General features: G+C 38.8%; 1 protein-coding gene across 1 annotated transcript in view; it reads right to left on the bottom strand.

Moving 5' to 3' along the window:
- Positions 1–20,832, bottom strand: part of wun2 (wunen-2) — a 59,486-nt gene that overhangs the window by 24,661 nt on the left and 13,993 nt on the right. Inside the window, exons 2-3 of the mRNA XM_073958113.1 lie at positions 12,363–12,854; positions 11,628–12,304 (exon numbers count right to left, since the gene is read on the bottom strand). Coding sequence (XP_073814214.1) covers positions 11,628–12,261 — 634 coding nt within the window. The 5' untranslated portion in view covers positions 12,262–12,304; positions 12,363–12,854. The remainder of the gene's footprint in view (positions 1–11,627; positions 12,305–12,362; positions 12,855–20,832) is intronic.

Here is a 20,832-nt window from a genome sequence, read left to right on the forward strand (position 1 = left end):
ACATCAAAATAAAAACATTTAAAACATGTGGTTTCGTTGGTCTTTTAATAATTTTTTTAGCCTTTTCTTTTATAAAATAAATTTTTATCTTTAAGAAAATTTACAGCCGCAACATAAAGCGCTAATAAATAATATGCACATAAGCAAGTTGCTGTTGTTGTTGTCTTGCCTTAATACTCTATTCATTTTCATAAGCATTTTTCTGAATGGTTTAACTAAGCTACACCACCCTAAACCAATCTCCCCCCAACGAGATTAAGCCAAAAGTTTAAGACGTCATTAAATGAAGTATTTCTCACACATCGCTGGTGGTTGTGGGGACACAGCAGCCACAAGTTATTGTATGGCTGACACATGAGGTAGTCAGAAGCCAACCAAGCAAACAGACAACCAGCCAGCCCCAGTGAGTGGTAGTCAGGTGTTCACATGTGGCCAACAACACACCAGCATTCACCATAACACCACATTAGCTTTGGGTATCAGTTTACAATTTGATAATGACACCAATGGTCTGATCTTAAGGCAAACAGAAACACAAAAAAAAAAATAAACATCTACACTAAAATATATCGGCCTATAAATATTTGCAACAACAACACGTAAACATATTTTTACCAATTACATTTAGTTTTTGTTGTTCGACTTTGACATGCAAATAAAGATCCTTTACGAGATATGTGTAATTTAAGTTGAGTGTAGAATGTGCGGGTATATATGGAACGTTAAAGGGCACAGGTTAAAGATTTGATATTTATAACAAGTGTTTGGAGATGAATAAATTGTTAGATTGGATAGTTTAGATCTGTCAAATAGTACATGAGGTATAAACAAAAAATAAGTTAATAACTGAAATTACAAATTTTCATAGAAGACCATGGAAAATAATAAAATCTTCTCACAGAAGACTACAAAGTCTCTTCATAAATAACAAGGAAATCTTCTTTATGAAGATATGAGGACTTCTTAGAGAAGACCATTAAGTCTTCTCATTGAAGACCATGAGGTCTTCTGATAGAAGACCATGAGGTGTTCTCATAGAAGACCATGAGGTGTTCTCATAGAAGACCATGAGGTGTTCTCATAGATGACCATGAGTTCTTCTCATAGAAGACCATGAGTTATTCTCATAGAAGACCATGAGATCTCCTCATAGAAGATCATGAGGTCCCCTCATAGAAGACCATATGGTCTTCTCATAAAATACCATGAGATTTTCTCATAGAAGACCTTTAGGTCTTATCATAAAAGACTTTGAGGTCTTATCATAGAAGACCTTGAGGTCTTCTCATATAAGACATTGAGCTCTTCTCATAAAAGACATTGAGGTCTCATTATGATAGAGCTTGAAGAAGAAGATTACGAGGTCTTCTCATAGAAGACTTTGAGGTACACCCATAGAAGACTTTGAGGTCTTCTCATAGAAGACCTTGCAGTCTCCTCATAGATGACCTTGAAGTCTTCTCATAGAATAAGAGCTGTTCTTCTCACAGAAGACCATAAGGTCTCCTCATAAAAGGTCAAAAGGTCTTCTCTTAGAACACAGTGAAGAATACCATGAGTTCATCTCTTAGAAGACAATGCGGTCTTCCTATTGTTTTATACAAGACCATGAGGTCTTCTCACAGAAGACCATAAGGTCTCCTCATAAAAGGTCAAAAGGTCTTCTCTTAGAACACAGTGAAGAATACCATGAGTTCATCTCTTAGAAGACAATGCGGTCTTCCTATAGAAGACCATGAGTTCTTCTCATAGAAGACCATGAGCTCTTCTCATAGAAGACAATGAGGTCGCCTCCTAGAATATCATGAGGTCTTCTCATAGAAGATCATGAAGTCTTCTCATAGAAGACCATGAGGTCTTCTTATTTAAGACAATGAGATCTTCTCATAGAATACCATTGAGGTTTTCGCATAAAAGACCATGAGGTGTTTTCTTATAGAAAACTTTGGGATCTACTCATAGAAGACCTTGAGGTCTCCTTATGATAGAACTTGTGGAAGACCTGGAGGTTTTCTCATAGAAGTCCTGGAGGTCTTCTCATAGAAGACTTGGAGGTCTTCCCATAGAAGACCTGGAGGTCTTCTCATAGAAGACTTGGAGGTCTTCTCATAGAAGACCTGGAGGTCTTCTCATAGAAGACCTGGAGGTCTTCTCATAGAAGACCTTGACGTATTCTCATAAAAGATATTGAGTTCTTCTCATAGAAGACCTTGAGGACTTCTCATAAAACACCATGAGGTGTTTTCTTGAGGTCTTCTCATAGAAGACCTTGAGGTGTTCTCATATAAGAACTTGAGGACTTCTTATAGAATATCTTGAGGTCTTCTCATAGAAGACCTCATAGAAGACCTTGAGGACTTCTGATAGAAGACCTTGAGGTCTTCTGATAGGAAACCTTGTGATCTTCTGATAGAAGACCTTGAGGTCTTCTCTTAGAAGACCATGAGTTCTTCTAATAGAAAACCATGAGGTTCTATGAGGACTTCTCATAGAAGACCATGATGTATTCTCATAGAAGACCTTGAGGTCTTCTCATAGAAGACCTTGAGGACTTCTTATAGCATATCTTGAGGTAATCTCATAGAAGACCTTGAGGTCTTCTTATAGAAGGCCTTGAGGTCTTCTCATGGAAGGGCTTAAGGTCTTCTCATAGAATACCTTTGAGGTCTTCTCATAAAACACCATGAGGTGTTTTCTTGAGGTCTTCTCATATAAGAACTTGAGGACTTCTTATAGAATATCTTGAGGTCTTCTCATAGAAGACCTCATAGAAGACCTTGAGGTCTTCTCATAGAAGACCTTGAGGACTTCTGATAGAAGACCTTGAGGTCTTCTGATAGGAAACCTTGTGATCTTCTGATAGAAGACCTTGAGGTCTTCTCTTAGAAGACCATGAGTTCTTCTAATAGAAAACCATGAGGTCTTCTCATAGACCTAGAGGTCTTCTCATAAGACCATAAGGACATAGAACCCCTTACAGAATCTTGAGGTATTCTCATAGAAGACCTTGAGGTCTTCTGATAGGAAACCTTGAGATCTTCTGATAGAACACCTTGAGGTCTTCTGATAAAAGACCTTGAGGTCTTTTCTTAGAAGACCATGAGTTCTTCTTATAGAAGGAAAACCATGACGTCTTCTCATAGAAGGCCATGAGGTCTGCTCACAGGGGACCATGAGGTATTCTCATAGATGACCATAAGGTCTCCTCACAGAGGACCATGAGGTCTTCTCATAAAAGACCATGAGGTGTTTTCTTGAGGTCTTCTCGCAGAAGACCTTGAGGTCTTCCCATAGAAGACCTTCAGGTCTTCTCATAGAATACCTTGATGTCTTCTCATAGAAGGCCTTGAGGTGTTCTCATAGAGGTATTCTCATAGAAGTCCTTGAGGTATTCCCATAGAAGACCTTGAGGTCTTTCCATAGAAGGCCTTGAGATCTTTTTTTTTAAGACCATGAGGTCTTCTCATAGAATACCATTGAGGTCTTCTCATAAAAGACCATGAGGTCTTCTCTTAGAAGAGCATGAGGTCTTCTCATAAAAGACTTGAGGTGTTCTCATAGAAGGCCTTGAGGTGTTCTCATAGAAGACCTTAAGCTCTTCTCATAGAGGACCATGAGGTCTTCTCATAAAAGACCATGAGGTGTTTTCTTGAGGTCTTCCCATAGAAGACCTTCAGGTCTTCTCATAGAATACCTTGATGTCTTCTCATAGAAGGCCTTGGGGTGTTCTCATAGAGGTATTCTCATAGAAGTCCTTGAGGTATTCCCAAGAAGACCTTGACGTCTTTCAATAGAAGGCCTTGAGGTCTTCTTTTTTAAGACCATGAGGTCTTCTCATAGAAGACCTTGAGGTCTTCTCATATAAGTCCTTGAGGTCTTCTCATATAAGACCTTGAGGTCTTCTTATAGAACCTCTTACAGAACCTCTGGGTATTCTCATAGAAGACCTTGAGGTCTTCTGATAGGAAACCTTGAGATCCTCTGATAGAAGACCTTGAGGTCTTCTGATAAAAGACCTTGAGGTCTTCTCTTAGAAGAGCATGAGTTCTTTTTATAGAGGAAAACCATGAGGTCTTCTCATAGAAGGCCATGAGGTCTGCTCACAGTGGACCATGAGGTATTCTCATAGATGACCATGAGGTCTCCTCACAGAGGACCATGAGGTCTTCTCATAAAAGACCATGAGGTGTTTTCTTGAGGTCTTCTCGCAGAAGACCTTGAGGTCTTCCCATAGAAGACCTTCAGGTCTTCTCATAGAATACCTTGATGTCTTCTCATAGAAGGCCTTGAGGTGTTCTCATAGAGGTATTCTCATAGAAGTCCTAGAGGTATTCCCAAGAAGACCTTGAGGTCTTTCCATAGAAGGCCTTGAGGTCTTCTTTTTTAAGACCATGAGGTCTTCTCATAGAATACCATTGAGGTCTTCTCATAGAAGACCTTGAGGTCTTCTCATATAAGTCCTTGAGGTCTTCTCATATAAGACCTTGAGGTCTTCTTATAGAAGCTCTTACAGAACCTCGGGGTATTCTCATAGAAGACCTTGAGGTCTTCTGATAGGAAACCTTGAGATCCTCTGATAGAAGACCTTGAGGTCTTCTGATAAAAGACCTTGAGGTCTTCTCTTAGAAGAGCATGAGTTCTTCTTATAGAAAGAAAACCATGAGGTCTTCTCATAGATTACCATGGGGTCTTCTCATGGAAGTCTATTAGATCCTCCCATAGAAGACCATGAGGTCTTCTCATAGAAGACCATGAGGTCTCCTAACAGAGGACCATGAGGTCTTCTCATAAATGACTATGAGCTCTCCTAACAGAGGACCGGGAGGTCTTTTTATAGAGGAACATGACGTGTTCTTACAGAAGACCTTGAGGTTTTCTACCGAGTTCAATTTAACATCCTGATCGCTCGCCTTGAGTTAAATACGAGTATCGTGGGATCTGAAAAATCCCTTACAGTTTGGGACACCCTGCTGGGCCAAAGCGCATCCCCCGAGATTTATAAACTCAAATAACACAGATTTTGAAATTTAAAATATTAAAAAAACTGTTTCATACTCAAAAGCTTTTATTTAATTCAGGTCGCTCAATGATCCCGCCAAAAAATAAAAACAAACTGATAAAAACGTAAAACCTATTCGAAAATATACATTGTAGGAGGGGAGAATTATGTTTATTAAACACAATAAGCAACAACACACAAACATTGTTTATGCTATGGCACCCCCCAAAAGGGTACAAAATTAAATTCATTTAAATTTATTAGGGAGAAACAATATTTTATGCAGCAAATATATTCTTCTTTGCAGAACGCAATGAGACCCCACTTTTTATGGCAATTCTTGGGGTTGTTGATCACCATTGTGGTTATGACCTCGAGATAAAATTTAAAACAAATATGGGGGTTGAGTGACAAGAACCTATCATGGGTTCATCCATTACTTGTGTTTTTTTCGGTTCATTTGTGCTTTCACACTGTGCTTTATTATTTTACATTTATTTCACCTTTTGGGGTGCTACTGTTACCTCCCCCTATTGTAAAACAAAGTTTACCATCATCCATCCAACACCCATGCCATAAACAATTTGAGATTTGCGTAAAATTTCTCTGGTGTTGAAATAAAAATTGTAAATGAACATTTTTTGTTATTAATTCTTTTGAATGTAAACAATACCATCAACCGCAACAACAACAGAGAGAATAACAAAAAAATGAAAATAAATAAATAACCCAAAAAACTTTGAACCATGACGTCTGGTTACAAAGTGCAAACCGCATTGAGGCCAACAAGTGCATTCTCTTGAGGGATGTTTAATATTTGGGGGGCTTCGCACTTTATGTTTCATTATTCTGCCTACAAAACATGTTTCTTTCCAGATGTAGAACACTTATTGGAAGATCTTGTTGAAAGGCTTTTAGTCACAGAAGATCTGTTGAAGGCCTTCTTGGAGACTTGATCTTCTAGATAAAATCTTCTAGAGGACCAATTAGTGGTATTCTTTTAACAGACGTTCTCAAAACCTTAACCCATTGCTGTTCCTTGGTGCTGTTGAGGCTTAACCAGTTGGAGATTTTCTGAATTATGCACGCACGCCTTTTATCTGGCAGAACGTATCCAGCTTGTGAATAACATTCTTTATGGACCGCTAAATAAACATCAGCATCATTTCGATTTGAATGTGAAAGCAAAAAGAAAGAAACAACACACACAAAAATAATAAATAAATACTACAAATAACAAAAGAAGAAAATATATAACATCTCCACTTTTCTTTTTGCTAAAGATCACGAACAAAGTGCAAAAAGTTCAATTGCGAACAATAACGCGCAAAGGCAGACGGACCATTCACGATGATGATAAGCCCATTAATAATATGAAAATAATGATGCGACAAAGTAAAATTACGCTACGACAATTCATCAAAATAATTCAAAGACACACACATACAACGTGGAGAAATTCCCAATGAATATTCTAATGTCGAGTGACAATGAATGAATGAATGATCGAATTAATTGATAATTTGCTCGCCTTTTGAATGAATTGTTTGTAATTCAAGTTTTTTTTGGCATGACCAAAAGGTCAATTATGATTTGATTGAGTCAACATTGCGAACTTTAAGGAATGATTCACACATCATGAGAAATATGTATGTTTTGAATTTGAATGTGATAATAAAAAACAGCCAAACAAAAACACGGTTCACAATGAATGCTGTGAATTGTGGTTAATCATGCGTAACGAGGGCGGGCAATAAAATTTGGGGAAAAATACATATTCAGACTCCTTCAGAAGGTCTTCGTTATAAAGAAACCGCATTTAAGGATGTCTTCATCATGTGGAAGACCTACTCAGAAGGACTTCTATAGGAGAAAAAATTCTCAGGATGTCGCCTATGTATTGAAAACCACTTTTAGAAGGACTTCTAAATTGTCGATACAATAAAGACCCCTTCGAGAGGTCTCCTTCTAGAAGTCTTCTACGTAGGTTAGAACCCTTCTGGAGGTCTTCTAGGTAGGGTAGACACCCTCGGGAAATGTTCTATATATAGAATACAACTTCGGGAGGTTCTCTATGCATAGAAAATGCCATTGGGAAATCTTCTATATATAGAAGACCCTATGCAGATCTTATATGTATAAAAGACCCTTTGGAAGCCATCTATGTGTAGAAGAGGAGGACCCCTTCGGTTGGTCTCCTATGTACAGAAAACACCTTCGGGAGGATTTTTATTTATAGAAGACCCCTTCAGTTGGTCTTTTATGTATGAAAGAAACCTAGCGGGTGGTTTCCTGTGTATAGAAGACCGTTAAGGTGGTCTTCTATGTTTATGAAACCTCTTCTTCTTCGTCTTATATCTATGTAAAGAAGCCCCCTCGGGAACTTTTCTATGTATAGAAGACCCCTTCGGGAATTTTTCTATGTATGAAAGATCCACTGTGTATAGAAGACCCCTTCGAAAGGTCTTCTATGAAAAGAAGGCAACTTCGGGAGGTTTTCTATGTATAGAAGGTCTCATCTGGAGAGATCTTCTGCGTAAAGAACACCCCTTCCGGGGGAATGCAACTTCGCGGGGTCTCCTATGCATAGAAGACATCTTAAAGAAATCTTCTATATATAGAGGACCCTTTCGGAAAGTCTTCTATATATGAAAGATCCGCTCTGGAGGTCGCCTGTGTATAGAAAATCCCTTCCATGTCATCCATGTCCAGAAGACTTCTATTCTATGTATAGAATAGGTGGAGGTCTTCTACCAATAGAAGACCCCATTCGGAATGTCTGAAGGTCCCTTCTTTATTACGTATATAAAGCCCCATCAGGAGGTCTTCTATGTATCGAAGACCCTTCGGGTGGTCTTCTATGTACAGAAGGCCATCGGGAGCTCTTCTATGTATAGAAGGCCCCTTCGGAAGGTCTTCTGTGTGCAGAAGGCGCCTTCGGGAGGTATTCTATGAAAAGAAGGAAACTTCGGGAGATATTCGATTTATATAAAACCACTGCCGAAGGAAGACTACTTCGCGAGGTCTCCTATGTAGACAAGACACCTTCGGGAAATCTTCTATGTATTGAAGACCTCTTTCGGAGCTCTTCCATGTACAGAAAAATTCTTCGGTAGACATTCTATGTATGGAAGACCCCTTAGGCATGTCTTCGGAAGGTCTGGTATGTATAAAAGTTCCCTTCGGATGGTCTGCTACTCTACTCTTCACCGGGAGGTCTTCTATCTATCGAAGACCCATCGGGAGGTATTCCATGTACAGAAGGCCCCATCGGGAGTTATTCTATGTATAGAAGGCCCCTTCGGAAGGTCTTCTATGTAAAGAAGGCAACTTCTGGAGATATTCGATGTATAGAAAACCACTTCCGAAGGAAGACAACTTCGCTAGGTCTCCTATGTATAGAAGACACCTTCGCTAAATCTTTTATGTACAGAAGACTACTTCGGGAGTTCTTCTATGAATAGAAAACAGCTTTCGGAGGTCTTCTATATACAGAAGAAACCTTCGGTAGGTATACTATGTATTGAAGAAACTTCTGTAGGTCTTCTATCTATAGCAGACCCCTTCGATAGGCCTTCTATGTATAGGACACCCCTTTGATATGTTCCTATGTATAGAGGACCCCGGCGGGAGGTCTTCTATACGTGGAAGATCACTTCGCGAGGTCTCCTATGTATACAAGACACCCGCGGGAGGTCTTCTATGTACAGAAGACTACTTCGCGAGAGGTCTTCTATGTACAGAAGACTACTTCGCGAGAGGTCTTCTATTCACAGAAGACCACTTCAGAAAGTATTTTATGATAGAAGACCACTTCAGGAGATATTCTATGTATAAAAGACCTCTGCTGGAAGTTTTCTAAGCATAGAAGACCCTATCGGGAGGTCTTCTATGGAAAGAAGATTCCTTCGGGAGATTTTCTATGAAGAGATCACCCCTTCGGTGGGTCCTCTATGAGATATGAACAAAGGCTCATTCGGGAGATCTTCTATGTATAGAAGACCTCTTCTGGAAGTTTTCTATGCATAGAAGACCTCTTCGGGATGCCTTCTATGGAAAGAAGACCGCTTCGGGAGGTCTTCAATGAAGATATGGCCTCTTCCGCAGTTCTTCTATAAAACAAAGGTCTTCGGGAGGTCTTCCATGGAACGAAGAACCCTTCGGCAGGTAATCTATGTGTAGACGACCACTTCGTTTAATATTCTTGTATAGAAGAAACCTTCGGGTGGTATTCTAGGAAAAGTATAGTATATACCTAGTCGTCTATACAATGAATACCTCTTCTGAATGCCTTCTATGAAACGAAGATCTTCGGAGATTCTTCCATGGAACGAAGATCCCTTCGGGAGGTATTATATGGATAAAATGCCCCTTTTGGATGGCTTCCTTGTATAAAGATGTCTTTGGGAGATCTTCTATGAAAAGAAGACCCCTTCGGGAAGTCTTATATGAAAAAAGGCACATCGGCAGATCTTCAACATATAGAAGACTTTTTTTAGAAGTTTTCTTTGTATATAACACCCCATCTGGAGGTCTTCTATGAAAAGAAGATACCTTAACGAGGACTTATATGAAAGAATATCCCTTCGGGATGTCTCCTGTGAATAGAAGGCCTTTGAAAGGTCTTCTATGAAACGAAAATCTTCGGAAGGTCTTCCATGGAACGAAGAACTCTTCGGGAGGTATTATATGTATTTTTATATATAGAAGACACCTTCGGGAGGTCTTCTATGTACAGAAGAACACTTCGGGAGGTTTCTTTTAAACAAGAGAGGTATTCTATGTATAGGATACCCCTTCAAAATATATTCTATCTATAGATTACCCCTTCGGGAGGCCTTCTAAGTATAGAAGATCTCTTCGAAAAGTCTTCTATGTGTGAAAAACTCCTTCAGGTGGCCTTCTATATATCAAAGACCCACTCAGGTGACCTTCTATGTATAGAGGATCCCTTCAAGAGAAAACCCCTTGGAGAGGTTTTCCTATCTGTATAGAGGACATTATATGGAGGTTTCTATGTATAAACGAGACCTTCAAAATGTATAATTTGTAGGGAAAGCTTCTTCAAGGGGTATTCTATATAAAGGAGGAGCATTTAAGGAGGTCGTCGAAATATTGAAGACCTCTTGGAAGGTATTTCTCATATTGAAAGTCGTTACTAGGTCTTCTACATGGAAAGCCCATCATTTCTCTTTGGAATATAAAAGAAAAAAAGCCCTGTTCTAAATTAGGGGTGCTGGTTTCTTCACGGTAGCCTAAATTGAGAGTAAGCATCAGTCGTTGTTTGGCCTGCAACGGATAAACACATTTTCAATTTGAGCACCCGTGTTCTAAATGATCCTTTAGCTGGTTATTGAAGGTTCCTTTGGCTGGTTCTCTTTCTATAGAAGACCGCTGTAAGAAGCCAATTATTTATAGAAGATTCGTTGAATATATTCTCTTTATCGAGGCCTCCTTAGGGGACCTTTAAAGCAGTATCGGTACACAACAACAAAAAATTGAGCAAACCCTGTGTGAGTGCATGGTTTTTCAATGCGTTAATGGCGGTGATGCTCAAAATATTTAGTGCATTAGTCTCTCAGAGCGAGTCTTTCCTTTGCTAAACCACGACAGATGAGAATGAAGAGAACCTATGTTGTTGTTGCAGTCACGTTAACGTATATGGGTGATCTTGGCTGGTTAATGGAGAGGGAAGCTCTCTTTGCCTGCTAGCGAGAAAAGGGCTGCGAAATGCTATAAAGCTGGGCTGAGCAAAATAGAGAGAGAGGGAAATTTAAGGGAGAATTAATATTAGATTTTTCTTGATGTTTCATTACTATTTCACATTTTAATGAAACATTAATGCTGTCAAAATTCGTCCACAATACAAATTACTAAAAAAATAAATAAATAAATTGCAGAAATGTTTAATTATTCATGGTTCACAAAAATTAAGAGTACGTTTTCACAATTTGCCTGTGTGCTAGCACACATGCGAGCTCAGCCCTGCTCTAAAGTTTAGAGCAGCATTCGGCAGCCCTTTACTCGCGAGCAAGCAAAGAGAGCTTCTCTCTCCACTCACCATGCACTGACAACAGTGTTTGCTCAAATTGTTGTTGTTGTGTGCCGATCGCTGGTTTAGAGCAGGTATCGGCACCAATTAAAACGCATTGTTTGCGGCCTCACGCATGCGACTCTCTCTCGCTCTCTTCACAAACAGCTTGTGCGTTAATGCATTGCTAAAAATAAAAATCATTGAAACAACCGACAACAGAACCTTCTTCATTGACTTCTGAATGAAGACTGAGTTGTTCTGTTGTTATTCTCATCAAGGGCACGTGTGCCCCTTTTTGCCGGATGCTGGTTTAGAGTATAAAATATCCCATAAAATCATTATTTAAAGTAGACTACTGATTCTTTTACCCAGATGACAATGACAGAAACCGCTGAGATAATTCTTTCAATTTCTCTGTGTATTCTTTAGGAGTAACAGAAGACTCCTTTATGAAATCATATACCATTGTAAGACTCCTCCACTTCTGTTTTAACCATTTTTTGTGGACACCAAATTTTACACTCTCACCAACTGTTCTCTTCATATTCTCTCAAAAAATCAATTATCAGACGGAAAAATATGATCTCTACTTACCACAAGCCAATAGGACAAAATCCACCAAAATTCGGCAACAAATTTTCCTCGTTCCATATAGTTCCATTTTATGTTTTTGAGCAACGTTACCACCACCACCTCCAATTCCCGTTACGCTGTGACCACCGCCACCAACCGAACCAATGAATATGTTTAAACTTTTCTCGTTTTTATTGCTATGATGATGAGTGTTGTTGTTGTTATTGTTATTATTGTGATTCGATAGCGATGACAATGTTGTACTGGCCGTACTCGCCGTAGTTGTTGACGATGGTGATGCTGAGATGCCACTGCCAGAACCAGAGCTATGTCCCATGCCGATGCCGCCACTGCAACCATTATTGTTGATATTTGCCCCAAGATAATTGCCCGTGACAATAGTAGTGCCACTGTCACAGTTGTTGGCATTACCATTCGACGACAGCAACGCAGTTGTTGTTGTAGCTGCACCAGCTGGATCTTGGGCTGCCATTGCAGCCATTGTTGCTGCACCACATAAACCAGCTGATATTGAGGCTGATGCCAGAGTGGCTCCATTCAATGTCGGCGAAGATGGTTCACTGCAGCTACTCTGGCTTTCAAGACGTTGCAGAGGTGTTGTGTCACAGACACTAGTAGGTCGTAAACTGTTCATGATGATGATGAGGGGGGAAGGGGGTGAAAGCAATTTGACGTCACTTTAATAAGAAAAAAGTAGTGGGTGGGGATTTTTCTTATCAATTCAATATTAATTACATCAATCGAAATTTCTTCTTCGGGGGGTTTTCATTAAGCGGTACCCTTCAGACATCCATCCATATGGCGACAGCTAATCAGTTGCCTTTGCCATCAATCCAAATCCATGAGAAATGTAGCGTTTGATGATGATGCCGTTGATCTAATGCTCTAATCTTGCAGCTAACGGTAATTGAATGATGTGATGATGCCAAGCAATCAATACTGCTGACTCAGTAATGAGTTCTATTTCTGTGAAACACTCGAGACAAGATCTTTTCAAAGGGCATTGCTTTTGTTGTAAGAGTTTTGGTTGTTGTTATTGTTTTTGTTGCAGCTACCTCTTGCTTTGTTGTTTATCTATGCTGATGACATGTGAAATTCTTTTGTTGTTGTTTTTTTTTTGTTTTTTTTTTTTTGTTTCAAGACATTGAAAATTTACTGTTGGGTGTTCGTAGATCGTTCGTTGCCTCTAGGGTTGTTGACTCTTTTGTTTGTTTAGATCATCAATACCTGTGGATTAGAAGAAAAACAACCATAATTAAGTTAAGGTTAACTAAAAACAATGCATCGGTCTTTTGTTGTTGTTGTGGTTCGTGTTGTTAATGTTTGTTGTGTGTGTTTGTTATTTGCATCCCCCAATGTTAAGGTGTCAATTTGCAGCTCCGCAGGTAGTAAGGTCGATTGATCAAATCCCTTTGAAGGATGTTTTCTGCGAAACATTGATCATAATGAAGATGACATTTAAAAATCATTATTGCACTTGCCAAGATATTGCTTGGTGTGTGATGGTAAGTACACTTAGAACAGGTTAGGTTAGAATTTAAAATAAATTAACTTGATTTTCTTCGAAGGTTTGGCCTATATACATATGTATGTATATATGTGTGTAGATGAATAGTTTACAATGTAAGAAGTCAACTATACATCCCCTGACTCTACGGACATACTTCAGGTGGAAAGTTTAATACACCTAACGAAGACTAAATACCAAATTTCAGCCATTTCGGTGGGATATTGAGGTCACAACATTCAAGATACCGGAAATCGGGAGGTACCGTTCTATAGGAGCTATATAAAAATATGAACCTATACCGAAAAATTTCAGATGGAAAGTTTTATACCCCCAACGAAGCTTGAATACAAAATTTTAGTCATTTTGGTGCGATACTGAGGTTACAACCCTCAAAATACCGAAAATCGGGAGGTACCGCTCAATGGGGCTATATGAGGGCTTGGAGCTATATCGACAAATTTCAGTTGAAAAAATTATGTACCAACAATGAAGACTACATACCAAATTTCAGCCATTTCGGTGGTATATTGAGGATTCCACCCTCAAAATACCGACAATCGAGAAGTGCGGTTCTATGGGGGCTATATGAAGTCGTGATCTATACCGACAAATATTAGGTGGAAAGTTTAATACCCCCAACGAAGACTAAATACCTAATTTCAGCCATTTCGGTAGGATATTGAGGCTTCCACCCTCAAAATACCGACAATCGGGAAGTTCCGTTCTATGGGGGCTATATGAAGACGTGGACCAAGACCGACCAAATTCTGGTGGAAAGTTTTATAACCCCTTCGAAGACTAAGTACCTAATTTCAGCCATTTCGGTAGGCTGAGGCTTCTACCCTCAAAATACCGAAAATCTAGAAGTGCGGTTCTATGGGGGCTATATGAAGTCGTGATCTATACCGACAAATATTAGGTGGAAAGTTTAATAACGGAGTCTAAATACCAAATTTCAGCAATTTCTGTGGGATATTGAGGTCACAACCTTCAAAATACCGAAAATCGGGAGGTACCGTTCTATGGGGGATATATGAAGACATGGACCTATACCGATCAAATTCAGATGGAAAGTTTTATACCTCCAACGAAGCTAAAATACCAAATTTCAGCCATTTTGGTTGCATATTGAGGTCACAACCTTCAAAATGCCGAAAATCGGGAGGTACCGTTCTATGGGGGGCTATATGAAGATGTGGACCTATACCGAAAAAATTCTGGTGGAAAGTTTTATACCCCCAAAGAAAACTAAGTAACAAAATTCAGCGATTTCGGTGTGATAATGATGGTCTAGTGGACGGTGTCGTAAGACACGCTGTTGAGACTCGGAGATAAAATTAGGCGTGCAGTCATATGAGAGAAGTCTCCCTTGTCCCTTCGGCAATGTACTAAAAACTTTAGGAGAGATGTATGAAGGGTAATTTCCAGCCGTACCCTGGTCAAACAACCATTTTAGTTGGTCCCCGTGTGATTTTGTGAACTTGCTCACCCAACAGGGCCACAAGGAGTATCTTCGATAGAAGTTTCAAAACGATCTCCCGAACCTGCTCTTAAACGAAATTTTTTAACTGTTGTGAGGCTTGTGCGATATTGGCCATATTGATACTTGATGAAAGTTTGGAAGAAGTTCGTCTCTGGGTCTATCTCCAGTTTTAAATATGTGGCTGCTTCTGTGGGCTGTAACCACAATGATACTGGAGTTAGTGAAAAGATGCAGTGCATCGTGGGGACCTGTGCCACACGCTGGGCAGATGTTTTGCTATAGGAATTTAGACGTCTGTACCATCCCGAGCGTACTTTACCCTGGTTTTCGTTCTCCGAAGACCACATTCACACGATAGTTGTTTAGGTATCTGCGACTGTATCTTTGTGAAATCCATTCAAAGCTGCTTGATAGGCTTGCTGGTCTAGGGGTTATCACTTTCAACGTAGGATCATGAAAATCCTTGCTGACATACTTTGGTCGTTGGTCCTATCCACCATATGGAGTTTAGGTTATCTCTCTCCGTAGAAGCCTCATGTAGATGATCCACTGTAGACATGAGAAGGCACTCTGCTGCAGTTCTCTTGTTGGTATACTTACATGTTTTAATATGTTTCCACTTTAATTCGCATACCATTGTGGCGCCATCTAGTTTTCCACATACCAACCAATCGCGTTATGCATATGTGGTCAACAAGGTTTCCTTATCTGAAGGCTAGGGCATGCGGACCTTGTTCCTACATCGCAGATAGCTGAGGAATGCTCGGACAACGTGTACGTGGTCGAAATTTCGCTACAATCAAACAATACATTCAACTCGGTGCTCACCTCTGCAGTCCTTGTGGTGAACAGAGTGGCACCGTAGATTTAGTGCCGGATCGGTCAAATAGGAGTTCAGCATTTTATAAATGACATCCACACGCGAACTGAGGACAGGGTATAAGTTAGAGCCATCTTACAAAACCGAATGAGCTCTGCGGGAATACCAAATTCAGACATGGCTTGGAATAGTCTTGAACGTAGAGGGCTGTCTAAGGCTGCTTTCTAATTGACAAAAAGGTCGTAGACGACAATCTGCAACTCTTGGGTTTTCTCTAGGATTTGCCGCAGAATAAATATCTGGTCAATGACCATATGCTTTAGTCGTTCGCACAATAGCCCTGACACTATCTTATTGGCAATAGGGAGAATACATATGTCCCTATAGTTAAAGCATACAGTCTTATCTACTTTCTTGTGGACACGACACAGGATGCTCTCAATCATCGGGAACGCGTTCTTCCGGCCAAATGGTGCTAACAAACTGTTGCATACACCTTATCAACGTGTCACCACCGGTTTTGAACAGCTTGGCTGGTAAGCCATCGATCGGCTTCTGCTGCCTTATTATTCTTCAGCCGGTTCATAGCTGTCTTAATCTCACTTTGGCCGGGCGGCATACATTCGATACCATCTTCTGGGATTAGGTCTGTGATATCTTCGTCGTCTTCGCTAGTATTGGATGCCAACAGGTTGGAAAGTGGACTTTCCATATCCCGAGCACACTATCTGTACCAGTTACCAAATCATCTCTACAGGAGGATGTGTCTGTACCAAAGCCATCAGTTTGATGTTTCGCTTTTTGGTAGAATTTTCGGACCTCATTCTGGCTCCTGTAAATTTCGATGTTTTCAAACTCGCGCTATTCCATTTGTCTCTTTTTTTCTGCGGAAAAGTAGTTTTTTTTCTCTCTCCTTTTCTCACGATACTTTTCTCGTGAGGTACGCGTTGCTTCGGATTGTAGAATAGCCTTATACTCCAGATTTTTCTCTTCTGTAGCAGCATGGCACTGCTGGTCATACCATGTGTTGCTTGGTGGAGGTCTCTGGTATCCAAGTATGGATTTAGGGGCTGTTTGCATGGAGTGGGCAATACTTTGCCACTGTGCTGCAACAAGGTGGTGGTCGGAGTCTATATTTGCTCCTCGCAATGATCGTACATCCAACACAATCGATAAATGTTTTCCATCTATCACTATTGGTCGGCAGACATCCAGGCGCCCTTATGAATGTCGAGATGCTTAAATCTGGTACTGATAATTGCCATGTTTCTCCATTGATACTTCCATTGTCAGATGGTTCACTGTGAAGTATAAATTAATTTTTATGTTATGTGCCGGACAACGGTTATAAGTTTCTTCTAAGCGCTCGTAAAATATATGTATCTATGCACAGTGGTCTCACTCGTATGGAAGGAGTGCCAAAAATAGTTCTAATCGATCTACAGCCTCGGAATTTTAAACACAGTTTTATAACGAGCCCAAAAGAGAGAAAACAAATTTTAATGGATGTAGGTCCACATTTGGGTGTAGCCCCTATATAAAGGTACCGCCCGATTTGTTTATATTTTGGCGATTTTAACCTGAGGGGACAACATAACTCCTTGAAAAAATGTTCAATATAGGTCCACATTTAGGTATAGCTCCCATATAAACGTACCTCCCGATATTCGGTATTTTGACGATTTTAGCCAAATTATCCAACCGATTTGGCTGAAATTTAGCATTTTGAGTTCTGAGAGGACAACATACCTCCTTGCAAAAAGTGTTCAATATAGGTCCACGTTTAGGTATAGCTCCCATATAAACGTATGTACCTCCCGATTTTCGGAATTTTGGCGATTTTGCAGGCGTGGTTATTCCCCTTATAACTTACAGGGTGGCAGTTGGGGGCAGCTGGATTTTTTATCGTAAACTAGAGACTTTCCCCTGTATTTTCAAAACAAATATGGACTTGCCCTTGCGGCGGCTACATTAGTAAAACTCAACATAAATTTATAGTAATGATATTACAAATAGGACAAAAAGTTATTTACAAAGAATTTATTTTTAGAAAGTTAGAACCACAGTTCGCCTGTTCGTCCTTGTGTTCAGTGGGAGCAGTTGAAGAGCTGATGTTGAAGAATTTCGCTATACGGATATAGCAGCAAATCTTTAATTCACTGTGGTGTAGGTGGATACCAGATGTTTTAACCTCCGACAAACTTCAAATCCTCAGCCAAACTCATGCTTTATAACATGACCTCTATATTGTAAAGCGTCACTTTTAGGTGTCGTTGTGACACCTTTCCCAATCCATCGTATTTCTTATATGGCAGTTATATCTGCCTTGTACTTTTGAAGTACATCCGCCAATGCGTAAACTGCACCTTCTCTATAAGCAGTGCGAACATTCGAGGTGCAAAGTTGTAGATCATGGTGCTTAAAACATTTGCGGTGGTCGTCAACTTTAGAGGGGATGTTTTCCTTTGTTTTTTTTTTCATAGTGTGTTATTATAGTGTGTGGACGTTAGGGTTATGACTTTTTGACATTTTTCCTCAAAAATGAATTCCTGTAGTAGAGATGAATGAACTTTTGCCTATTAATGACTATGCTATCGTTTATTCCCTTGAAATATAAAAAAAGTTCACGCACAAATCGATTTTAAAAAAATAATTTTTTGAAAATATATATGAAATGAAAAAAAATTTTTTTCAAAAATTTATTTTTTGTTGCTCGAATGAATAAATATATGCCTACTAATAACTATAATAACGTTTATTTCATTCAAATATTAAAAAAGTCGCGAAAAAAGTCACTTTGAAAAAATTTTAAATTTTTTGTTTTTTGTTAAAAAATTATATTTTTGAATAAAAGCGTTTACGAAATTTTTACGATTCTCAGAATTGAAGAAATATAGTGAGAAATAAATTTTATGTCATTTTAATTATCTCATGTGGCTCTAACGTTTATTTTCAATTATATATCTGTTTTCAGTGACTTCAAAAAATTGTCCATAATTTTGATAAATTCAAATTTTAAAATCATTTTGTGCGTGAGGTTTTTTCACGGAATCACCTTATAATTAAGATTTTATGTAATCTTATGGCAAAACTCATCACGCCATGATACAGGGATATGAGGTTGTAAAAAAGTCATAACCCTAGTGGACGTACGGCACTTGTTAGTTCACTACCTTCAAAAGGTGTTAAAGGCAGCTTTCCAGGTGACACCGCACAGTGGTCCCACTTGTATGGGAAGGAGCGACAAAAATATTTATACTCGTCGGATCGATCTGATTTTTTCAGTATATGCTAAAAATAAGTAAAAAATACTTTAGCCAAAAAATCATCAATATGGGTCTAGTTTTTCCTATAGCCCCCATGTAGCGGTACCACCCGATTTCAGGTATTTTGAAGCTTTTATCTACATTTTCAGCCCTAATTGGCTGTACTTTGGTATTTGGGGTTCCCAATGGTCAAAAACCTTCTGCGCAAAAAATTGTGGTCTTAGGTCCAGGTTTCGGTATAGCTCTCATATTACGGTACTTACCGATTTCAGGTATTTTGAAGATTTTATCAACATTTTCGGCCCGAATTGATTGTAATTTGCCATTTGGAGTTCTCAATGATCAAAAACCTTCTGCGCCAAAAATTGTGGTCTTGGGTCCAGGTTTCGGTATAGCCCTCATATTACAGTACCTCCCTATTTCAATTATTTTAAGGTTTTTATCTACATTTTCGGTTCGAATTGGTTGTAATTTGCTATTTGGAGTTCTTAGTGCTCAAAAAACGTCTCCGACTGGTATCGTGGACAGGAATGGAAACAAATTATTCCATTTGAGGTCAGAATATTTCATGGTAGGGATATACTAATGTTCGGTGCGACCGAACTTTACATTTGTACTTGTTTTCCATATTATATGTAGCATCATACATATATCAAAAATATACAAATGTAAAAAATACACTCATAAGTAGATCCCAAAACAAAAATATCTAAATCGTTAAAGAAAAACACCAAAACAATCAATTAAAACACAAAACAAAGAAGAAACTTAAAATACAGTAATACGACATATTCACTGAAACGACCAGAGGCATCGTCAGTATTTTTGATCTCACGCACGGAAGCGCAAATATATGCAGCTGGAATCAATTTGGTTGTAAACTTGACACTATTTCGAACATTTTCCAAAAAAAACTGAGAGTGGCGAAGGATGGCGAAGTTAGTAAAACTCAACTTCAATTTTTAAGACTTGGAAAAAAATTTCACAAAAAAAGTATTATAAAAAATTTAATTTCCAGCACGTTTTATTCGAGCAATATGTAAAAATTTTTATGTAAAAGTAATTAGAATACCTTGAACTAAAACTTCCATTTCAAACACAAAATATTTATCTTTTAAATTTTGAGTTATTTGCCTTGTAAAAAGTCACAACCTTACTGATGATTTTAAAGTTTTTGAAAGATCATACGTAAATGTCATCTTCTTCTGCTTTGCTTTGTTAAATACCGTTATAAAGTACAAAAACAGCGCTGGAATATTAAAATATGATATGTTTAGAGACAGTTTGCTGAATTGTCGCAGAGATTTGCTGATATCGATTTTTCGATTTTTGTCGTAGGTTGGGACCAGTGTGCACCGTGGGGATGACAGTGTCTACTTGAGATGAAAGAGACACCGAGATAAGTCCTGGGTTTTGTCATGTTAAAGCCGGTCAAAACCTTTGCTTGGTATCTGTCATCCCCCACGTCACCCTAACGATTTTATGGAAATAGAAAATCACAATTTTCATTTTTTTCAAAAATGATAGCATTTTGGCGAGCACAAACAAACGATTCAAATCACTATGGCCTGGTCATTCGAAAATATCATGTTTCATACAGTATTTGCACATTTTGCCTCCATTTGCATTTCAGGTGACGATATTTAGTTCAGAGGGCAGCTTTTTACTATGTTTTATTTAACTTGCTTCGTTGTCTGTTTAGTTCAAATCTGGTAACTCATTTTTCACACAGTTGCGGTTGACCAATCGAACTGAAACTTTGCACACTTTACAGATTTGGATGACAATACATGAATATGAAACCAAAACCAATATGGGTCCATTATTTCCTATAGCCCCCATTAGCGGTACCACCCGATTTTAGGCATTTTGGGGATTTTATCTTCATTTTTAGTCCGAATTGGCTGTACTTTGGGATTTGGAGTTTCCAATGGTACAGAAACTTCCCACCAAAAATTTTGGACATAGGTCAAGGTTTTGGTATATCCCCCATATAGCGGTACCACCCGATTTCAGGCATCTAAAATGTTGTTGTTAACTAAAAACTTAAAAATAAAATATAATTTAAAAAAAATTAAGTTACAATGTTTTATTTATAAGTGCACCAAAAAATTATAAAATAATTG

This window comes from Musca autumnalis, unplaced genomic scaffold, assembly GCF_047663935.1.
Source record: "Musca autumnalis isolate F117 unplaced genomic scaffold, ASM4766393v1 scaffold_5, whole genome shotgun sequence".
In the NCBI taxonomy this organism is placed as follows: Eukaryota; Metazoa; Arthropoda; class Insecta; order Diptera; family Muscidae; genus Musca; species Musca autumnalis.